General features: G+C 35.4%; 1 protein-coding gene across 1 annotated transcript in view; it reads right to left on the bottom strand.

The window, feature by feature from the left end:
* Positions 1-2319: 2319 nt before the first annotated feature.
* Positions 2320-20643, bottom strand: part of LOC148952659 (uncharacterized) — a 160683-nt gene continuing 142359 nt past the window's right edge. Inside the window, exons 8-9 of the mRNA XM_089087326.1 lie at positions 5995-6342; positions 2320-2540 (exon numbers count right to left, since the gene is read on the bottom strand). Of these exons, the coding sequence (XP_088943452.1) occupies positions 2320-2540; positions 5995-6342 (569 nt within the window). The remainder of the gene's footprint in view (positions 2541-5994; positions 6343-20643) is intronic.

The raw sequence follows: 20643 nt of genomic DNA, 5'->3' as shown, positions 1-20643 counted from the left end.
CATATATTGAAAAATACAAATTTCTTTTAACCTTTCGAGTGTTTTTTTCAAACGAGCCATGTGCTCCTAACATTTTATTTGAGTGTACCAATTCTGTATAAGAATCCACAAGAATCCCAGGTAAAACAATTATTGGTGCTACATTGATCCGAAGTTTTCCTTGTTGTTCCTGTGGATGATAATAGAGAATTGTATTTGTTACACTTAATCCGTCCATGATTTTTAGTAACCATAGCTTTAGGTACCCTGAAATGTTTCCCGACGCTTCCCTGGTGTCTAGTACAGTCACATTATTTTGAAACACTGAACCATTTCCTGACGCTTCCCTTGCGTCTAGTAAAGTCCCAGTTTGTTTATACAGTGTACCATTTCCCGAAGCTTCCCAGGCGTCTAGTTCAGTCCCATTTTTTTGATACCTTGAACTATTTCCTAACGTTTCCCTGGCGTCTAGTTCAGTCTCATTTTTTTCAATCAATCTTATTACTCAATTTAATGCTTCATCTTCTCTTTGTAATTTGTACATTTTTCTTGTTCAGTTCCTAAGAAATCCACTCCTTCGGTTGAATGTACGCCTACAGCGACAAATTCAAGTTCTTCTTCTGTCATTTCGATAGGACTCGACCTATCATTGGTTTCGGTAGTAGGTCTATTCAAAACCTTAGACAACTGGTATTTACCTGGCAAATACTAATAATGAAATTAAGTATTTTCTAAAAGAAGTAGAGATATTCTATATAACCTGGACGAAAGCTCGTTCATTTTGTATAACTGGCGGATGGGTTTGCAGTCTATTAGCCAATATGTTTCCCTCCCCCAAATATAATAATCAAAAGCTTTTGCTGCCTGAGTAATCCCAAATAGTTCCCTGGAGAGATTATCTTGTCTTGCAAACTTTTTAGACAGGACCTTGCTGACAATCTAGACAGGTCGAATTTCGTTGACAAATTTGTCAAGACTAATAGCGCCAGTAGCTACGGCACTAGTGTCACCTTATATATAACAGGGGTTTCGACCTGTTGTCTCTGGAAAGGCAAGAAATATGGATTTTTCATATGAAAGTTCATTTTTTAAATTTTGAAAACTTGTTTCTTGTGTATCTTCCCAAACTCATTATTCTCCTTTCCGAAGTAATTTTGTAAGCGGTGCGGTAAGTTCACCGTAATTGATGTAAAAAATTTCTGTACCACCCAGTTAGCCCTAAAAAAGATCGTAGTTCCTTTGAATTTTTTAGGTCTACTATTATCTTTAATGGCCTTCAAATTGTTTTTTAAAGGGGTGATTCCTTGACTTGTTACAGAATATTCAAAAAGATGTAGTTGAGGGTGAAAAAATTCTACCTTTCCTGTTCCTAATTCTTCATTGTGTTGCTTTAATCATTGGAAGAGCCATTTAATATCCTTCAGGTGTTGCCATTCATCTGCAGCTGACGAAATATAGATATCATCTAGATACATGGATATTATGTCCCCAAAATGGAGTTATCCAGCAGCAGATTTGCCCACTGGCAAAATGCACGTGGCGAGATATTGGCACCCTGAGGCACAACATTCCATGTATATGAAAACCCCTTGGTGAATGAAATGCGTAATAATGTCTGCTATCGGGATGTAGGGGAACGTTAAAAAATGCATGCTTAAAGATGTAGGGCGGTAAAATGTTTTTAATACTCAATTCATGTAAAACATTTTGAATTTTCTGATAGGCCAAGCCGAGTCTGTAACCACTGCGTTTATTGCCCTGCAGACAACGACTATTTGTGAGGTTTCCATAGTCTATTCATTCCATGGCAATATTTTTCCGTCTTTTCGTTTTCTAACCAGAAAAATTGGAGAACAAAATTCTGACCTTTCCGGACGGATTATGCCGCCTCTGGTCATGCCAAGGATGTGTTCTTGCAGTGGATCCTGCACTTTGAGAGGCAGGTTGAACGAATGTGGCTGTGGAACTTGTTTGGTCTTGTCTATATCAACTCAATATTCCATTAGGCTGTTTTTGCCCACGTCGTAACAATGAGTAGAAAATACTTCACGAAACTCTTTGAGTAATGCTATTAATTCTGATTTGATTTCCTGACGGTTATTTAAATGTGACAGCTTAAACTGTGATATGAATTCCATATCGCCCAAAGTTGGTAGGAAAATTTTATTATCAGAATATTCATTAATTTCCTCTGCTTTAAAGGCAGTTATCAAATTATCTTCAATTTCTTGAAAAGTACCTATTATAGTCCGCCACGGAAGAAACATCGGTTCCTCAGAGTTATTAAAAATCACTATTTATCGATTTGTCGTTTCTTACGATGTTTGCTGAAGCATTTATCTATCCTTCCATTCCTTCCCCTGGCTCAATAAGGACTGTACAACCGTGTGGCACCATGTTTCCAACAATTGATCTAAGAGCAATTTCAGCAACTTTCAAACATCTTGGGGGTAATGAAACTGCCTTTGGTAAAATGACACTACCATAGGATTGACCTATACATTTGTCTGAATTTGAGCTTTTGAATCGCATTTGATTATTGGTCATGTCTAATTGAGTACCTAAATTATGCAAGAGATCCCATCCAATTATAAGCTTAAAGTCTAAATCTTGAACTAAGAGAAATTCCCATTCTTTAGCTTGTTTTTCAATTCCATCCGAAATTTGTATCGATATGGTCGCTTTTGCGTGCGCGCCAACACTTTGGGAATTTAGGGGTTTTATCTTGGCTAAAGTAGGCTCAATTCGTTTAATGAAATGTTTTGGTATAAGTTGGAAAATAATAAAATTTACTAATGATTTGTGGCATCCAGGACCAATAAATGCTTTACATGTCTTATCCCCCAACAGCACTTCATGAAAAATAGGGAAACTTTTAGAACTATCCGAAATTCCTAAGAAGCATAAAAATTCTTTACTGGAATTTTGATGCTCATAATCTTTATTTACTAGTGACTCATTATTAAGGCTATTATGCTTAGTTTCAGACTGAGGGTTTTCCTTTTCCGTACCAGTCTTAGCCCTCTGTCTAGACTGGCTATTTAGTTTTCCGATACCCTGTCCGAATCTGGGTCCTTTTTGTACCAGCATTCGGAACTATCGTGGTTTCGTTTACCCCAAACATAACATGTTTTACTTTCGACCCTTTGTATCGAAAGGTTTGGGGACAAGGAGACCTTATTCTTCCCTGGATTAGGGCAATTTCTTCGAAAATGCCCAGGTTCTTGGCAATTATAACAAAGTGTGGATGGATTTTGCTGTCCAGGCCCCCTATCGGATTGTGAATGTCTATTTTCCTTCCTTTCATAATTATTTTCCCTATTCTTTCGGAAGGGAGAGCGGTTCCCTCTTCCCCAGCCCCTTTGAAATGTCCGGCCCCTATATGAATGTTCATCTCCCATCTTCTTGCCCTGGGGGGGGCGGGACTTATTTTGAATCGATACGACAGCCAGAAAAACTCATTCGTTGGTTTTGTCGCAAATTCAATTTTTTTCATACTTGGTCGCAATTTTAAAAGCATCCTCCAGGTTATTTATTTGATCCTCTTGTTCCATTAGTACTTTTTTAAAGGTTATGCGTGCACCTTCCCTAAAAGTGTGTAGTGCCAATGGTTGAACTGCCGGGTTTCTTAGTCCATCCCAATAGCCCATTGAATTCGCATAGGACTTAGCGGCTCTTTCAACTCGTTTTAAGAATTGAAAATTAAATAAAAAAAACAAGTTTTTTAAACTGAAAGTATGGAGCGACATTAAAACTTAAAACGAACATAATTTATTCCGTATTTGAAAGGGGCTGTCCCCTCCTCAACGCCTCGCTATTTATTCCGTATATGAAAGGGGCTGTCCCCTCCTAAACGCCTCGCTCTTTACGCTAAAGTTTGACTCTGTCTCACAATTTTTTTTTTAAACAATAAAAAACTTTAGCGTAAAGAGCGAGGCGTTTAGAGGGGACAGCCCCTTTCATATACGGAATAAAGAGCGAGGCGTTGAGGAGGGGACAGCCCCTTTCATATACGGAATAATTTCTGTTCGTTTTAAGTTTTAATGTCGCTCCTTACTTTCAGTTTAAAAAACTTGTTTTTTTTATTTAATTTCTGATCGTTTTTTAGTTAATGCAGCTTTTATTTGCATAAAAATTTTACTTTTCTTTTGCTAAATGAATGTCTTTACAAATTAACTTACGTAACTAACTTCTATATTCGTATATTTTTCTTCTGGCAAAAATTCAAAGTTGCAGATTTTTGCAGATATGAGCTTGAAACCTATGTAATAGGGTTTTCTGATACGCTGAATCTGACGTTGTGATTTTCATTAAAATTCTTTCACTTGTAGGGGATGTTTCCCCCTCTTTAAAAAATCGAGTAAATTTCCTCAGGCTTGTTGCCTTTGATGAGTAATACTAAACTTAATAAAAGTTATATATTTAGAATCAGCATTATAGACACATTCTTTTGATACATTTATTGACATCAAAATTCGGTTTTTAAAAGTTTCGATCACAATTGAGCCGTATCGCTTGTTTTTTTATTACGTATGTGTTATTACGCATATGAGGGGGTTGTCCCCGTAGTCAATACCACGCTCTGTACGTTAAAAGTTAAAAAAAAATTTGATTCACAAACCCCTGAATCACAAACGCCAGTTAATTAGAATATATAGCTCTTTTGAAAGAACTAAAAAAATCTGTAACGTAAAGAGCAAGGTATTGACTTGCGGGAGAACCCCCTCACATACGTTATAATTTCTGTTCGTTTTAAGTTCTAATATTCCTTCTTACATTTTAGTTGAAAAAACTTGGTTTTTTTTTATTTAATTTATGATCGTTTTTTAAATAATGATTTGAAATCCGGCGCCCCCATCCTAGAAATTTCCCTTACCCCAAAGAAACATCCTACACGGAAAGATTCTCCAGAGTCACTCCCTCCTCTAGCACCCCCTCCCGAACCCCTCCTTCCTGACAATGGTTGTATACTTCCCAATAACCAATAAATAATGCTGCCAAGTCCGGCGCCCCCTTCCTGGCGATTTCCCTACCCCCAGGAAAAAGTCCTTCAGGAACCGATCCTCCAACATAACTCCCGACCCACCCGTCCCTCCCAGTAGCAGAAAAAAAACCTCCTGAAAACGTCTGTATACTTCCGAATAACCAATACTATATGTTAACATTGGGTAAAGTTCATATCTTTTAGCCCTCCCTCTGGGTACTTCGGGGGATTAAGTCATCCCAAAAGACATATTTATCATATTTTCGACCATGCTGAACAAAATGGCTATCTCAAAATTTTGATCGGGTGACTTTGGTAAAAAAACAAGCGTGGGAGGGGGCCTAGTTGCCCTCCATTTTTTTTTGTCACTTAAAAAGGGCACTATAACTTTTAATTTAGTTTCCAATGACCCCTCCCACGAGTTTATCGAACTACGGGATCTATACGAAAACCCCTGGGGAAAAAAAAAAAAAAAAAAAAAAAAAAAACAAACAAATAAACACGCACCCGTTATCTTTCTTCTGGCAAAAAATGCAAAAGTACCCATTTTTTTAGATAGGAGCTTGAAACCTCAACAGTAGGGTTCTATTATACGCTGAATATGATGGTGTGATTTTCATTAAGGTTCTATATTTTTTAGGGGGTCTTTCCCCCTTTTTTCGAAAATCAGCCAAATTTTCTCAGGCGCTTAACTTTTGATGGGTAAGATTAAACTTGATGAAACTTATATATTTGAAATCAGAATTAAAATCTGATCCTTTTGATGTATCTATTGGTATCAAACTCCCGTTTTTTAGAGTTTCGGTTACCATTGAGCCGGGTCGCTCCTTACTTACAGTTCGTTACCACGAACTGATTGATATACTGTTTCATCCGGAAATTGTTTACATCCCTCAAGATCTTGTAAGATTTTCCCGGGGCTAAGCTGAGGAGCAAAAGCCTCCAACAGATTTTTCCGTTATGTATCAAGTGTTAAATATCCCTTATTTAAATCATCAAAAAAATAGAAAATTCCCCTTTCATTAACATGCCTGCTGTGGCAACAACTTGCTTTTCCGACCACGTTAAGGTATCTTGAATTCTTTTCAGTTGGCTAATAAATTCATTTATCTGTGAGACTTCTGTTAATGGTGTTATTAATGAAGCTAAATCTGTTGTTGCTCTGATTGAAAGGTTATCACTTGACGGTGGATTATTTGTTGGACGCGGTTTAGAGGAAATTTGTAGATAATGGGCCATTGCCGCTGCTTCCCAGAGACTTATGTCAGAATAAAACTTACTGACTATTTCTTCGTCATAGTCATCGCTATTTGGATCAAAGGTAGGGGGTATTTCTATGTTTCGTAATTCTTGCTGTGCAAGGAAGGCTTTCGCTTTTACTTCATCAAAATTATCATTTTCAGGATTTAATTCTGGGATATTCATGGTTAAAAAAAAACAAACTAAAAATTGATACAAGAAAATAGCTAGCCTAAGCACTCCTAACTTTTTCCTATGCGCACAAAACTTTAGGGCTCACACTTACTCTTTATATTTTTCACTGGATGCCGATCCCTCCAAGGTTTCTTCTTTGATGGCTGGAGATTTCACGATAGGAGATGTGCGTAGATTCATAGGCTTCGGTCACCTTCGGTTGATAAAATTGCGGTGGTTGAGAAACATTTAGAAGTTGAGACGACCCTGTGTAACAATATGTCTGGCCAGTATTTTGTTTATTTCTGGCGTCTTTTTGGATGAAATGGCATCGGACTGGCTCTGCTCTGGATGGACTGGGCTCGAAAAATTACAGCACTTCTGACGCCATGGTGTAAGCTTTATTTTTAATGTTCAAGAGTTGGGCGAGTCCATTCAATGGTGCTTACAAACTAATATACCATTTTGCAGAGATAGATATTCAAGTCCATAGATGTTTCATATAAACAGTCTTTATTTATATCAAAGCCATAGCTTTCTACATACTTATCACGTACAATGCATACGTTTGACTGTCCCAATCTAAGGGTTAAACCCGCAAATATATACATGTCTTTTTACAGGTTTATGAATATGTTCTAGGAATCCTTTCACTTTTAACATTACTGGGTAAACCTATATTCAAAGAAATCCCTTGGGTTCCGTGACAAACGAAAGCTGTGTTGCAACAAAATATTGACATAATTTGCCATATTGACATATCTATTGACATAATTTAAATCAGGAAGAAACTTTACACTTCTATTGTAGGGTTCTCTGATTCACTGAATCTGATGGTGTGATCCTCCACTAAAGTTCTATGACTTTTAAGAGTAGTTTCCTCCTTTTTTCGAAATTAAGCCAAATTTTCACGCGCGTAACTTTTGATGGGTTAGATTAGATGAAACTTATGTATTTGAAACTAGCATAAAAATCTGATTCTTTTGATGTATCTATTGGTACCAAAAACGCCGTTTTTTAGTTTCGAAGGGCGAAGTTCAACTTCTTGCTACCGTTGCTGGTAACACATTACCCGTTGAAAGATCATATCACCGTCTTTCTGGCATTGCTCAAACAGCATCATAAGTCATATCATACCAAAGTGTCAAAACTGCGACCTATGCAAAAATAAAGTCGTAATAGACAACGAAACTGCAAGTAAAATAAAATAGCTTTGAAAAATAATATCACCATGGTATCTAAAGATGAATTGATGAAAAACTAAGCATTAGCAATCGTTACTTTTACCATCATGAGTTTACCAACAGATGAAGTCCATCTATCTCAAAATTTCGATCTCGGGACTTTGGGGAAAAAATTAGCGTAGAAGGGGGCCTTGTTACCGTCAATTTTTTTTTGTCACTTAAAAAGGGCATTAGAACTTTTAACTTCCCTTTGAATGAGCCCTCTCAGGATATTCGAGAACCATTGGGTCAATACGATCACCCCAGGAAAAAAACAATAAATAAACACGCATCCGTGAACTTTCTTCTGGCAAAAAAGACAGAATTCTAATTTTTGAATATAGGAGCTTAAAACCTTCATAATAAGGTTTTCTAATACGTTGAATCTGATGGTGTGATTTTTATTAAGATTCTGTGACTTAGGGGGTGTTTCTCCCTTTTTTTTTAATTAGAGAAATTTTCTCAGGCTCGTAACTTTTAAATGGTAACACTAAACTTGATGAAACTTATATATTTGAAATCAGCTTCATAATTTGATTCTTTGAATGCATCTATTGGTATCAAAATTTCGATTTTTCGAGTTTTAGTTACATTGTGATTTTTATTAAGATTCTGTGACTTTGGGGGTGTTTCTAGTAGAGTCCTATGTTCCATTTCTACGACCGCCATAGGACCATGTTATTCTACGACCGCCATAGGACCATGTTATTCTACGACCGCCATAGGATCATGTTATTCTACGACCGCCATAGGACCATGTTATTCTACGACCGCCATAGGACCATTTTATTCTACGACCGCCATAGGACCATGTTATTCTACGACCGCCATAGGACCATGATATTCTACGACCGCCATAGGAATTCCCATGTTATTCTACGACCGCCATAGGACCATGTTATTCTACTACCGCCATAGGATCATGTTATTCTACGACCGCCATAGGACCATGTTATTCTACGACCGCCATAGGACCATGTTATTCTACGACCGCCATAGGACCATGTTATTCTACGACCGCCATAGGACCATGTTATTCTACGACCGCAATAGGACCATGCTATTCTACGACCGCCATAGGACCATGTTATTCTACGACCAACATAGGACCATGTTATTCTACGACCGCCATAGGACCATGTTATTCTATGACCACCATAGAACCATGTTATTCTACGACCGCCATAGGACCATGTTATTCTACGACCGCCCTAGGACAATGTTATTCTACGACCGCCATAGGACCATGGTATTCTACGACCGACATAGGACCATATTATTCTACGACCGCAATAGGACCATATTATTCTACGACCGCAATAGGACCATGTTATTGTATGGGAGAAAAAAAGGGTTAAAGTGATAAGCAGTTTAGGTAACCCTGAAGAGCATGTTAATTCATACCTTATTTATTATGAATTTGAAATAATATCAATCTATGGAAACGGTTAACGATGATAAAATGGTCTTATGAGTTGACCTAGCTTTACTTCTTAGAGGTGTACTGTATAATACACAACTGGTGTTTTGGGCAGTGTTGTCAATTTAAAATACAGTTTAACGTTGTACTAAAAGTTTCCAGTTTTTTTTTTGGAAAAATCTTCCACATAGGGGGGATTTCCAGTGTGAATACAAAAAACAACCAGAAATTCAATAAAAAAAACGAAAATATTATAATAATTTATTAAATTGATTCCTTTCTATGTTTGAGATGAATAAAGCTCTTTTAGTGATTGACTTGTAAAAATATACCACGAGATGAAACCGAATTAGCATCTATATTTGGGGTAATGAGATGCGAGTCCCTTCTGGGTGTGAGAAATTTACGTCTAAAACACCGGCAGTTTCTTGTTTACATGTGATATCTAACATTCTAATTTAAGGAAAATCGTAATTTGTCACTTGCGAAGATAAATATTCTGAGGCCATAATAATAATAATAGTTTATTAAATATAAACCAGAGCGTCTTGGGTATTTGTTAATCTATTCAGTTTCTGTAGTATAAAATCGAGTTTCAAATTGGAATTTTATACAGTTTGAATATTTCATCCATTCTATCGATATAACTTCAAGGATGTATGGTGTTTTTGATTGCAAATTCATTGGCTTGAAGAAATCAACATGTGGAGTGATTTTTGAATGTGTGTTTCTATTGCTGACTACAGATTATCGAGAAGTATCCTGTTATCACTGGCATATCAACTACAATATGTATGACTACAATAAAGACAGGTGGCGCAATACATTATACGTTATAAACAATATTGGTTTAAATGATAGAATGATACCCCCATCCTATAACAAAGGGAAGGATCTATCCTTTGTACAAGAGGAAGTTAGAGAGATATGCTGTTTTTTTGGTGTAACAGCATTGTATGCAAAAAAGGAATGTGCCCACTGATAAACTTTTAATCGACAAATGCGAATCCGATATACCAATATTCAACTTGGAAGATTTTAATTGTGAGGTATTTCCGAGTAGAATACACAACCCAGAGGACGAGGTTCGATTTTTTAGCAGATGGGTGCCGATAAACGTTCCTTCTCGGAATATGTTTGTACGATATCCAAGGAAGAAGAAGAACAACAAAATCCGTGATATAGATTGGAATTACACTAACTGGATGACGAAAAAAGATGAATTTATATAATAGCCATCACACCCATGACTATCCAACGGTCTTTTTAAAGACCAAAAAATCTATAAACACTTCGTAACCATGGTCATATGAATCTTTTAAGTTCAATATTCGAAGCTAGATTCAGCAGAAGCTTAGGATACTAGCGGTGACAATTGAGATATAAGGAGCAATTGCCCCCTATTTTTGAAAAAATACCTTTTTATGGTATTTATACTTAAAAAAAAGTTCAATATTCGAAGCTAGCTTCAGCAGGAGCTTAGGATAGTAGCGGTGTAGGAGGTGGGATTTTTATTAGTTAAACTTAGAATTAAGAATGAAACTTACATTAGAAGTGATTTAGATATTTTTTCATTGATAAAAAAATGGTTACGGTCAGAACAAGTTGTGGAGTCTATAGACCTTTTTTCAAAATGTATCATTATGACATTCAAAACCTTTTTTCTAGTAGTTATAATCATAGTAGAAGACTTTTTTTTGCTACTAGAAATATGGCATGCTCAAGTTGAAAGAAAATCTAATGTATTTTCATTTGTGTTTGCTTATACGATTTTAAATTAAAAATAAAAATACAATTAAAACATAATAACTGAAACGAGAAAATTTAAAGAAAATACATGAACGAAACAACTAAATAATACCGAGAAAAAGCACTGGTTCTAGGTGTTCAAGCCCGACTCGAGCGATTTTAATTAAATATTTAGTTGGTATTTTGGTTAGGTTATGTATTTAATATAATGCAATCATGGTGCCCCCCCCTTCTATAATTCCTATGCTTTGCAACTAGATCAATGTGAAAGCAAACTTTATTGCTTGTAACAATAGGGCAAGCTTCAAATATATATTTTAGATTTTGTTTCGGTATAATTTAGCGATTTTTAAGGAAAATATCTCCATCGCTTCCAGTAAATTCTTAAACTTTGTTACTAGATAAATGTGAAAGGTTGCCTATTTACATTCTGTTTCATTAATTTTACAGCTTTGTCCTTCCCACGTGGTCACATGCTATAGTGTCATTCAATTAATTTGTAGTTCTTAAAAAAACTCTTGGTTAATTTGGGTTAGGGTCAAAGTTAGATTCACTTAAGTCTTTGCCGCTTTTTTTCAGTCTTCCTGGGTAGAAGGACTGCTTGAATGTTGGGCAAAATGTCTCCTTGGCCAATGGTAACCCCCGACAGGAGCTTGTTCAATTCTTCACAGTTTCTAATGGCAAACTGAAGGTGACGAGGAATGATGTTACTAGATTAATATGAAATGGAAAGTAAATCTCTGTTACTAGGTCAATGTAAAATGGAAATTCCTCTGAAATATATTCGTAAGAAAAACATTATTTTTCTTATTAATAAAGTGGCAACAATAATAAGCTTACAAATAACTCGTCATAGCCGGATGGGTAGAGCAGCGCCTTGAAATCGTGGGGGAGGGGGGGGGAAGGGGGCTAAGGTTTTATTTTGTCTTATAAAAGATATAATCAGCTTGGTGCTATTAGAATAAGGTCACGATCATTTTCTGACATTCCGTAGAAAGCCCCCAAAATTCGTTCGCACTATTGGTCTGTGCTACCCGGTAAATTATCAGTGCCAAGTAAAACACTGAGCTCCTTTGTGTGAAACAAATGTCTATGGCCCTTCAATAGATGAATGTGAAAGCACAATTTATTTCTTGTTAAAAAAGGACATGCCTCGAAACTTTATTTAGATCTTGTTGGGTAAGAATGAATGCATTTAAGGTATAGTATGAATGGCTTGCAAAAAAACACGAAAATATCACTAGTAGTAACAACTCACTGCACTGCAAAACCATCTGAGGTAGTCACGGCTATGTTTTATCAACAAAATATCTGAATGCATTTAAGGTATAGTATGAATTGCTTGTAAAAAAAACACGAAAATACCACTACTAGTGACAACTCACTGCACCGCAAAACCATCTGAGGTAGTCACGGCTATGTTTTATAAACAAAATATCTGAATGCATTTAAGTTATAGTATGAATGGCATGCAAAAACATGAAAATACTACTACTAGTAATAACTCACTGCACCACAAAACCATCTGTGGTAGTCATGGCTATTTTTTATCAAGGAAATATCTGAATGCATTTAAGATATAGTATGAATGGCTTGCAAAAAACACGAAAATACCACTACTGGTAACAACTCACGGCACCACAAAACCATCTGTTGTAGTCACGGCTATGTTTTATCAACAAAATATCTGAAAGCATTTAAGGTATAGTATGAATGGCATGCAAAAAACATGAAAATACTACTACTAGTAATAACTCACTGCACCACAAAACTATCTGAGGTAGTCATGGCTATTTTTTATCAAGGAAATATCTGAATGCATTTAAGATATAGTATGAATGGCATGCAAAAAACACGAAAACACTGCTACTAGTAACAACTCACTGCACTACAAAACCATCTCTTGTAGTCACGGCTATTTTTTATCAAGGAAATATCTGAATGCATTTAAGGTCTAGTATGAATGGCTTGCAAAAAACACGAAAGTACTACTACTAGTAACAACTCACTGCACTGCAAAACCATCTGAGGTAGTCACGGCTATGTTTTATCAACAAAATATCTGAATGCATTTAAGGTATAGTATGAATGGCATGCAAAAAACATGAAAATACTACTACTAGTAACAACTCACTGCACTGCAAAACCATCTGAGGTAGTCACGGCTATGTTTTATCAACAAAATATCTGAATGCATTTAAGATATAGTATGAATGGCATGCAAAAAACATGAAAATACTACTACTAGTAATAACTCACTGCAGCACAAAACCATCTGAGGTAGTCATGGCTATTTTTTATCAAGGAAATATCTGAATGCATTTAAGATATAGTATGAATGCTTTGAAAAAACACGAAAACACTACTACTAGTAACAACTCACTGCACTACAAAACCATCTGTTGTAGTCACGGCTATTTTTTATCAAGGAAATATCTGAATGCATTTAAGGTCTAGTATGAATGGCTTTCAAAAAACACGAAAGTACTACTACTAGTAACAAATCACTGCACCGCAAAACCATCTGATATAGTCACGGCTATGTTTTATCAAGAAAATATCTGAATGCATTTAAGGTATAGTATGAATGGCATGCAAAAAACATGAAAATACTACTACTAGTAATAACTCACTGCACCACAAAACCATCTGAGGTAGTCATGGCTATTTTTATCAAGGAAATATCTGAATGCATTTAAGATATAGTATGAATGGCTTGCAAAAAACACGAAAACACTACTACTAGTAACAACTCACTGCACTACAAAACCATCTGTTGTAGTCACGGCTATTTTTTATCAAGGAAATATCTGAATGCATTTAAGGTATAGTATGAATGGCTTGCAAAAAAAACGAAAGTACTACTACTAGTAACAACTCACTGCACCGCAAAACCATCTTATGTAGTCACGGCTATGTTTTATCAAGAAAATATCTGAATGAATTTAAGGTATAGTATGAATGGCATGCAAAAAAACACGAAAATACCACTACTAGTAACAACTCACTGCACCGCAAAACCATCTTAGCTAGTCACGGCTATGTTTTATCAACAAAATATCTGAATGCATTTAAGGTATAGTATGAATGGTATGCAAAAAACATGAAAATACTACTACTAGTAATAACTCACTGCACCACAAAACCATATGAGGTAGTCATGGCTATTTTTTATCAAGGAAATATCTGAATGCATTTAAGATATAGTATGAATGGCTTGCAAAAAACACGAAAACACTACTACTAGTAACAACTCACTGCACTACAAAACCATCTGTTGTAGTCACGGCTATTTTTTATCAAGGAAATATCTGAATGCATTTAAGGTATAGTATGAATGGCTTGCAAAAAAAAACACGAGAATTCTACTACTAGTAACAACTCACTGCACTACAAAACCATCTGAAGTAGTCAAGGCTATGTTTTATCAAGGAAAAATCTGAATGCATATAAGGTATAGTATGAATGGCATGCAAAAAAAACACGAAAATACTACTACTAGTAACAACCCACTGCACTACAAAACCATCTGAGATAGTCACAGCTATGTTTTATGAAGGAAATATCTGAATGCATTTAAGGTATAGTATGAATGGCATGCAAAAAAAAACACGAGAGTTCTACTACTAGTAACAACTCACTGCACTACAAAACCATCTGAAGTAGTCAAGGCTATGTTTTATCAAGGAAAAATCTGAATGCATATAAGGTATAGTATGAATGGCATGCAAAAAAAACACGAAAATACTACTACTAGTAACAACTCACTGCACTACAAAACCATCTGAGATAGTCACAGCTATGTTTTATGAAGGAAATATCTGAATGCATTTAAGGTATAGTATGAATGACTTGCAAAAAGCATAGCTGTGACTACAACAGATGGTTTTGTAGTGCAGTGAGTTGTTACTAGTAGTAGTATTTTCGTGTTTTTTTTGCATGCCATTCATACTATACCTTAAATGCAAAACCATCTGTTGTAGTCACAGCTATGTTTTATCAACAAAATATCTGAATGCATTTAAGGTATAGTATGAATGGCATAAAAAAAACATGAAAATAAAACTACTAGTAATAACTCACTGCACCAAAAAACCATCTGAGGTAGTCATGACTATTTTTTATCAAGGAAATATCTGAATGCTTTTAAGATATAGTATGAAGGGCATGCAAAAAACACGAAAACACTACTACTAGTAACAACTCACTGCACTACAAAACCATCTGTTGTAGTCACGGCTATTTTTTCATCAAGGAAATATCTGAATGCATTTAAGGTATAGTATGAATGGCTTGCAAAAAAATGAAAATACTACTACTAGTAATAACTCACTGCACCACAAAACCGTCTGATGTAGTCACGGCTATGTTTTATCAAGAAAATATGTTTTATCAAGATAAAACATAGCCGTGACTACATCAGATGGTTTTGCGGTGCAGTGAGTTATTACTAGTAGTAGTATTTTCATGTTTTTTGCATGCCATTCATACTATACCTTAAATGCATTCAGATATTTTGTTGATAAAACATAGCCTTGACTAGCTCAGATGGTTTTGCGGTGCAGTGAGTCACGGCTATGTTTTATCAAGGAAATATCTGAATGCATTTAAGGTGTAGTATGAATGGCATGCAAAAAAAACACGAAAATACCACTACTAGTAACAACTCACAGCACCGCAAAACCATCTGAGCTAGTCACGGCTATGTTTTATCAACAAAATATCTGAATTCATTTAAGGTATAGTATGAATGGCAAGCAAAAAACATGAAAATACTACTAATAGTAACAACTCACTGCACTGCAAAACCATCTGAGCTAGTCACGGCTATGTATTATCAAGAAAAAATCTGAATACATTTAAGGTCTAGTATGAATGGCTTGCAAAAAACACGAAAATACTACTACTAGTAACAACTCACTGCACCGCAAAACCATCTGAGCTAGTCACGGCTATGTTTTATCAACAAAATATCTGAATGCATTTAAGGTCTAGTATGAATGGCTTGCAAAAAACACGAAAGTACTACTATTAGTAACAACTCACTGCACCGCAAAACCATCTGAGCTAGTCAAGGTTATGTTTTATCTACAAAATATCTGAGTGCATTTAAGGTATAGTATGAATGGCATGCAAAAACATGAAAATACTACTACTAGTAATAACTCACTGCACCAAAAAACCATCTGAGGTAGTCATGACTATTTTTTATCAAGGAAATATCTGAATGCATTTAAGATATAGTATGAAGGGCATGCAAAAAACAAGAAAACACTACTACTAGTAACAGCTCACTGCACTACAAAACCATCTGATGTAGTCACGGCTATGTTTTATCAAGGAAATATCTTAATGCATTAAAGGTATAGTATGAATAGCTTGCAAAAAACACGAAAATACCACTACTAGTAAAAACTCACTGCACCGCAAAACCATCTGAGCTAGTCACGGCTATGTTTTATCAACAAAATGTCTGAATGCATTTAAGGTATAGTATGAATGGCTTGCAAAAAACACAAAAGTACTACTACTAGTAACAACTCATTGCACTACAAAACCATCTGATGTAGTCACGGCTATGTTTTATCAAGGAAATATCTTAATGCATTTAAGGTATAGTATGAATGGCTTGCAAAAACACGAAAATACCACTACTAGTAATAACTCACTGCACCGCAAAACCATCTGAGCTAGTCACGGCTATGTTTTATCAACAAAATATCTGAATGCATTTAAGGTATAGTATGAATGGCATGCAAAAAACATGAAAATACTACTGCTAGTAATAACTCACTGCACCACAACACATTCTGAGGTGGTCATGGCTGTTTTTTATCAAGGAAATATCTGAATGCATTTAAGATATAGTATGAATGGCTTGCAAAAAACACGAAAACACTACTACTAGTAACAACTCACTGCACTACAAAACCATCTGTTGTAGTCACGGCTATTTTTTATCAAGGAAATATCTGAATGCATTTAAGGTCTAGTATGAATGGCTTGCAAAAAACACAAAAGTACTACTACTAGTAACAACTCACTGCATAGCAAAACCATCTGATGTAGTCACGGTTATGTTTTATCAAGAAAATATCTGAATGCATTTAAAGTATAGTATGAATGGCATGCAAAAAACATGAAAATACTACTACTAGTAACAAGTCACTGCACCGCAAAACCATCTGAGGTAGTCACGGCTATGTTTTATCAACAAAATATCTGAATGCATTTAAGGCATAGTATGAATGGCATGCAATAAACTTGAAAATACTACTACTAGTAATAACTCACTGCACCACAAAACCATCTGAGGTAGTCATGGCTATTTTTTAACAAGGAAATATCTGAATGCATTTAAGATATAGTATGAATGGCTTGCAAAAAACACAAAAATACCACTACTAGTAACAACTCACTGCACCGCAAAACCATCTGAGCTAGTCACGGCTATGTTTTATAAACAAAATATCTGAATGCATTTAAGGTATAGTATGAATGGCATGCAAAAAACATGAAAATACTACTACTAGTAATAACTCACTGCACCACAAAACCATCTGTGGTAGTCATGGCTATTTTTTATCAAGGAAATATCTGAATGCATTTAAGATATAGTACGAATGGCTTGCAAAAACATGAAAATACTACTACTAGTAATAACTCACTGCACCACTATCTGAGTATATCATACTACAGCATTAGGAACCGCAAAACCATCTGTTGTAGTCACGGCTATGTTTTATCAACATAATATCTGAATGCATTTAAGGTATAGTATGAATGGCATGCAAAAACATGAAAATACTACTACTAGTAATAACTCACTGCACCACAAAACCATCTGAGGTAGTCATGGCTATTTTTTATCAAGAAAATATCTTAATGCATTTAAGATATAGTATGAATGGCTTGCAAAAAAACACGAAAATACCACTACTAGTAACATCTCACGGAACTGAAAAACCATCTGTTGTAGTCACGGCTATGTTTTATCAACAAAATATCTGAATGCATTTAATGTATAGTATGAATGGCAAGTAAAAAACATGAAAATACTACTATTAGTAATAACTCACTGCACCACAAAACCATCTGAGGTAGTCATGGCTATTTTTTATCAAGGAAATATCTGAATGCATTTAAGATATAGTATGAATGGCTTGCAAAAAAACACGAAAATACCACTACTAGTAACAACTCACTGCACCGCAAAACCATCTGTTGTAGTCATGGCTATGTTTTATCAACATAATATCTGAATGCATTTAAGGTATAGTATGAATGGCATGCAAAAAACATGAAAACACTACTACTAGTAACAACTCACTGCACTACTAAACCATCTGTTGTAGTCTAGTCACGGCTATTTTTTATCAAGGAAATATCTGAATGCATTTAAGGTCTAGTATGAATGGCTTGCAAAAAACACGAAAGTACTACTACGAGTAACAACTCACTGCACTACAAAACCATCTGATGTAGTCACGGCTATGTTTTATCAAGGAAATATCTGAATGAATTTAAGGTATAGCATGAATGGCTTGCAAAACACACGAAAATACCACTACTAGTAACATCTCACGGCACCGCAAAACCATCTGTTGTAGTCACGTCTATGTTTTATCAACAAAATATCTGAATGCATTTAAGGTATAGTATGAATGGCATGCAAAAACATGAAAATACTACTACTAGTAATAACTCACTGCACCACAAAACACCTGAGGTAGTCATGACTATTTTTTATCAAGGAAATATCTGAATGCATTTAAGGTATAGTATGAAGGGCATGCAAAAAACCCGAAAACACTACTACTAGAAACAACTCACTGCACTACAAAACCATCTGTTGTAGTCACGGCTATTTTTTTATCAAGGAAATATCTGAATGCATTTAAGGTCTAGTATGAATAGCATGCAAAAAACACGAAAGTACTACTACTAGTAACAGCTCACTGCAATACAAAACCATCTGATGTAGTCACGGCTATGTTTTATCAAGGAAATATGTGAATGCATTTAAGATATAGTATGAATGGCTTGCAAAAAACACGAAAATACCACTACTAGTAACAACTCACTGCACCGCAAAACCATCTGAGCTAGTCACGTCTATGTTTTATCAACAAAATATCTGAATGCATTTAAGGTATAGTATGAATGTCATGAAAAAAACATGAAAATACTACTGCTAGTAATAACTCACTGCACCACAAAACCATCTGAGGTAGTCATGGCTATTTTTTATCAAGGAAATATCTGAATGCATTTAAGATATAGTATTAATGGCTTGCAAAAAACATGAAAATACTACAACTAGTAACAACTCACTGCACCGCAAAACCATCTGAGCTAGTCACGGCTATGTTTTATCAACAAAATATCTGAATGCATTTAAGGTATAGTATGAATGGCTTGCAAAAAACATGAAAATACTACTAATAGTAACAACTCACTGCACCGCAAAACCATCTGATGTAGTCACGGCTATGTATTATCAAGAAAATATCTTAATGCATTTAAGGTGTAGTATGAATGACATGCAAAAAAAAAACACGAAAATACCACTACTAGTAACAACTCACAGCACCGCAAAACCATCTGAGCTAGTCACGGCTATGTTTTATCAACAAAATATCTGAATGCATTTAATGTATAGTATGAATGGCAAGCAAAAAACATGAAAATACTACTAATAGTAACAACTCACTGCACCGCAAAACCATCTGAGGTAGTCACGGCTATGTATTATCAAGAAAATATCTTAATGCATTTAAGGTGTAGTATGAATGGCATGCAAAAAAAAACACGAAAATAACACTACTAGTAACGACTCACAGCACCGCAAAACAATCTGAGCTAGTCACGGCTATGTTTTATCAACAAAATATCTGAATACATTTAAAGCATAGTATGAATGGCATGCAAAAAACATGAAATACTACTACTAGTAACAACTCACTGCACCGCAAAACCATCTGAGGTAGTCATGGCCATGTTTTATCAACAAAATATCTGAATGCATTTAAGGTATAGTATGAATGGCATGCAAAAAACATGAAAATACTACTACTAGTAATAACTCACTGCACCACAAAACCATCTGAGGTAGTCGTGGCTATTTTTATCAAGGAAATATCTGAATGCATTTAAGATGTAGTATGAATGGCTTGCAAAAAACACGAAAATACCACTACTAGTAACAATTCACTGCACCGCAAAACCATCTGAGGTAGTCATGGCCATGTTTTATCAACAAAATATCTGAATGCATTTAAGGTATAGTATGAATGGCATGCAAAAAACATGAAAATACTACTACTAGTAATAACTCAATGCACCACAAAACCATCTGAGGTAGTCATGACTATTTTTTATCAAGAAAATATCTGAATGCATTTAAGGTCTAGTATGATTGGCTTGCAAAAAACACGAAAGTACTACTACTAGTAACAAATCACTGCACTAAAAAACTATCTGATTTAGTCACGGCTATGTTTTATCAAGGAAATATCTGAATGCATTTAATGTATAATATGAATGGCTTGCAAAAAACACGAAAATACCACTACTAGTAACCACTCACTGCACCGCAAAACCATCTGAGCTAGTCAAGGCTATGTTTTATCAACAAAATATCTGTATGCATTTAAGGTATAGTATGAATGGCATGCAAAAAACATGAAAATACTACTACTAGTAATAACTCACTGCACCACAAAACCATCTGAGGTAGTCATGGTTATTTTTTATCAAGGAAATATCTGAATGCATTTAAGATATAGTATGAATGGCTTGCAAAAAACACGAAAATACCACTACTAGTAACAACTCACGGCACCGCATAACCATCTGTTGTAGTCACGGCTATG

This window comes from Artemia sp. Qi Xiang Cuo, chromosome 4, assembly GCF_049724085.1.
Source record: "Artemia sp. Qi Xiang Cuo chromosome 4, ASM4972408v1, whole genome shotgun sequence".
NCBI classification, from domain to species: Eukaryota; Metazoa; Arthropoda; class Branchiopoda; order Anostraca; family Artemiidae; genus Artemia; species Artemia sp. Qi Xiang Cuo.
Note: the sequence above shows the minus strand (reverse complement) of the source record. Positions and strands in the feature narration are given on the sequence as shown.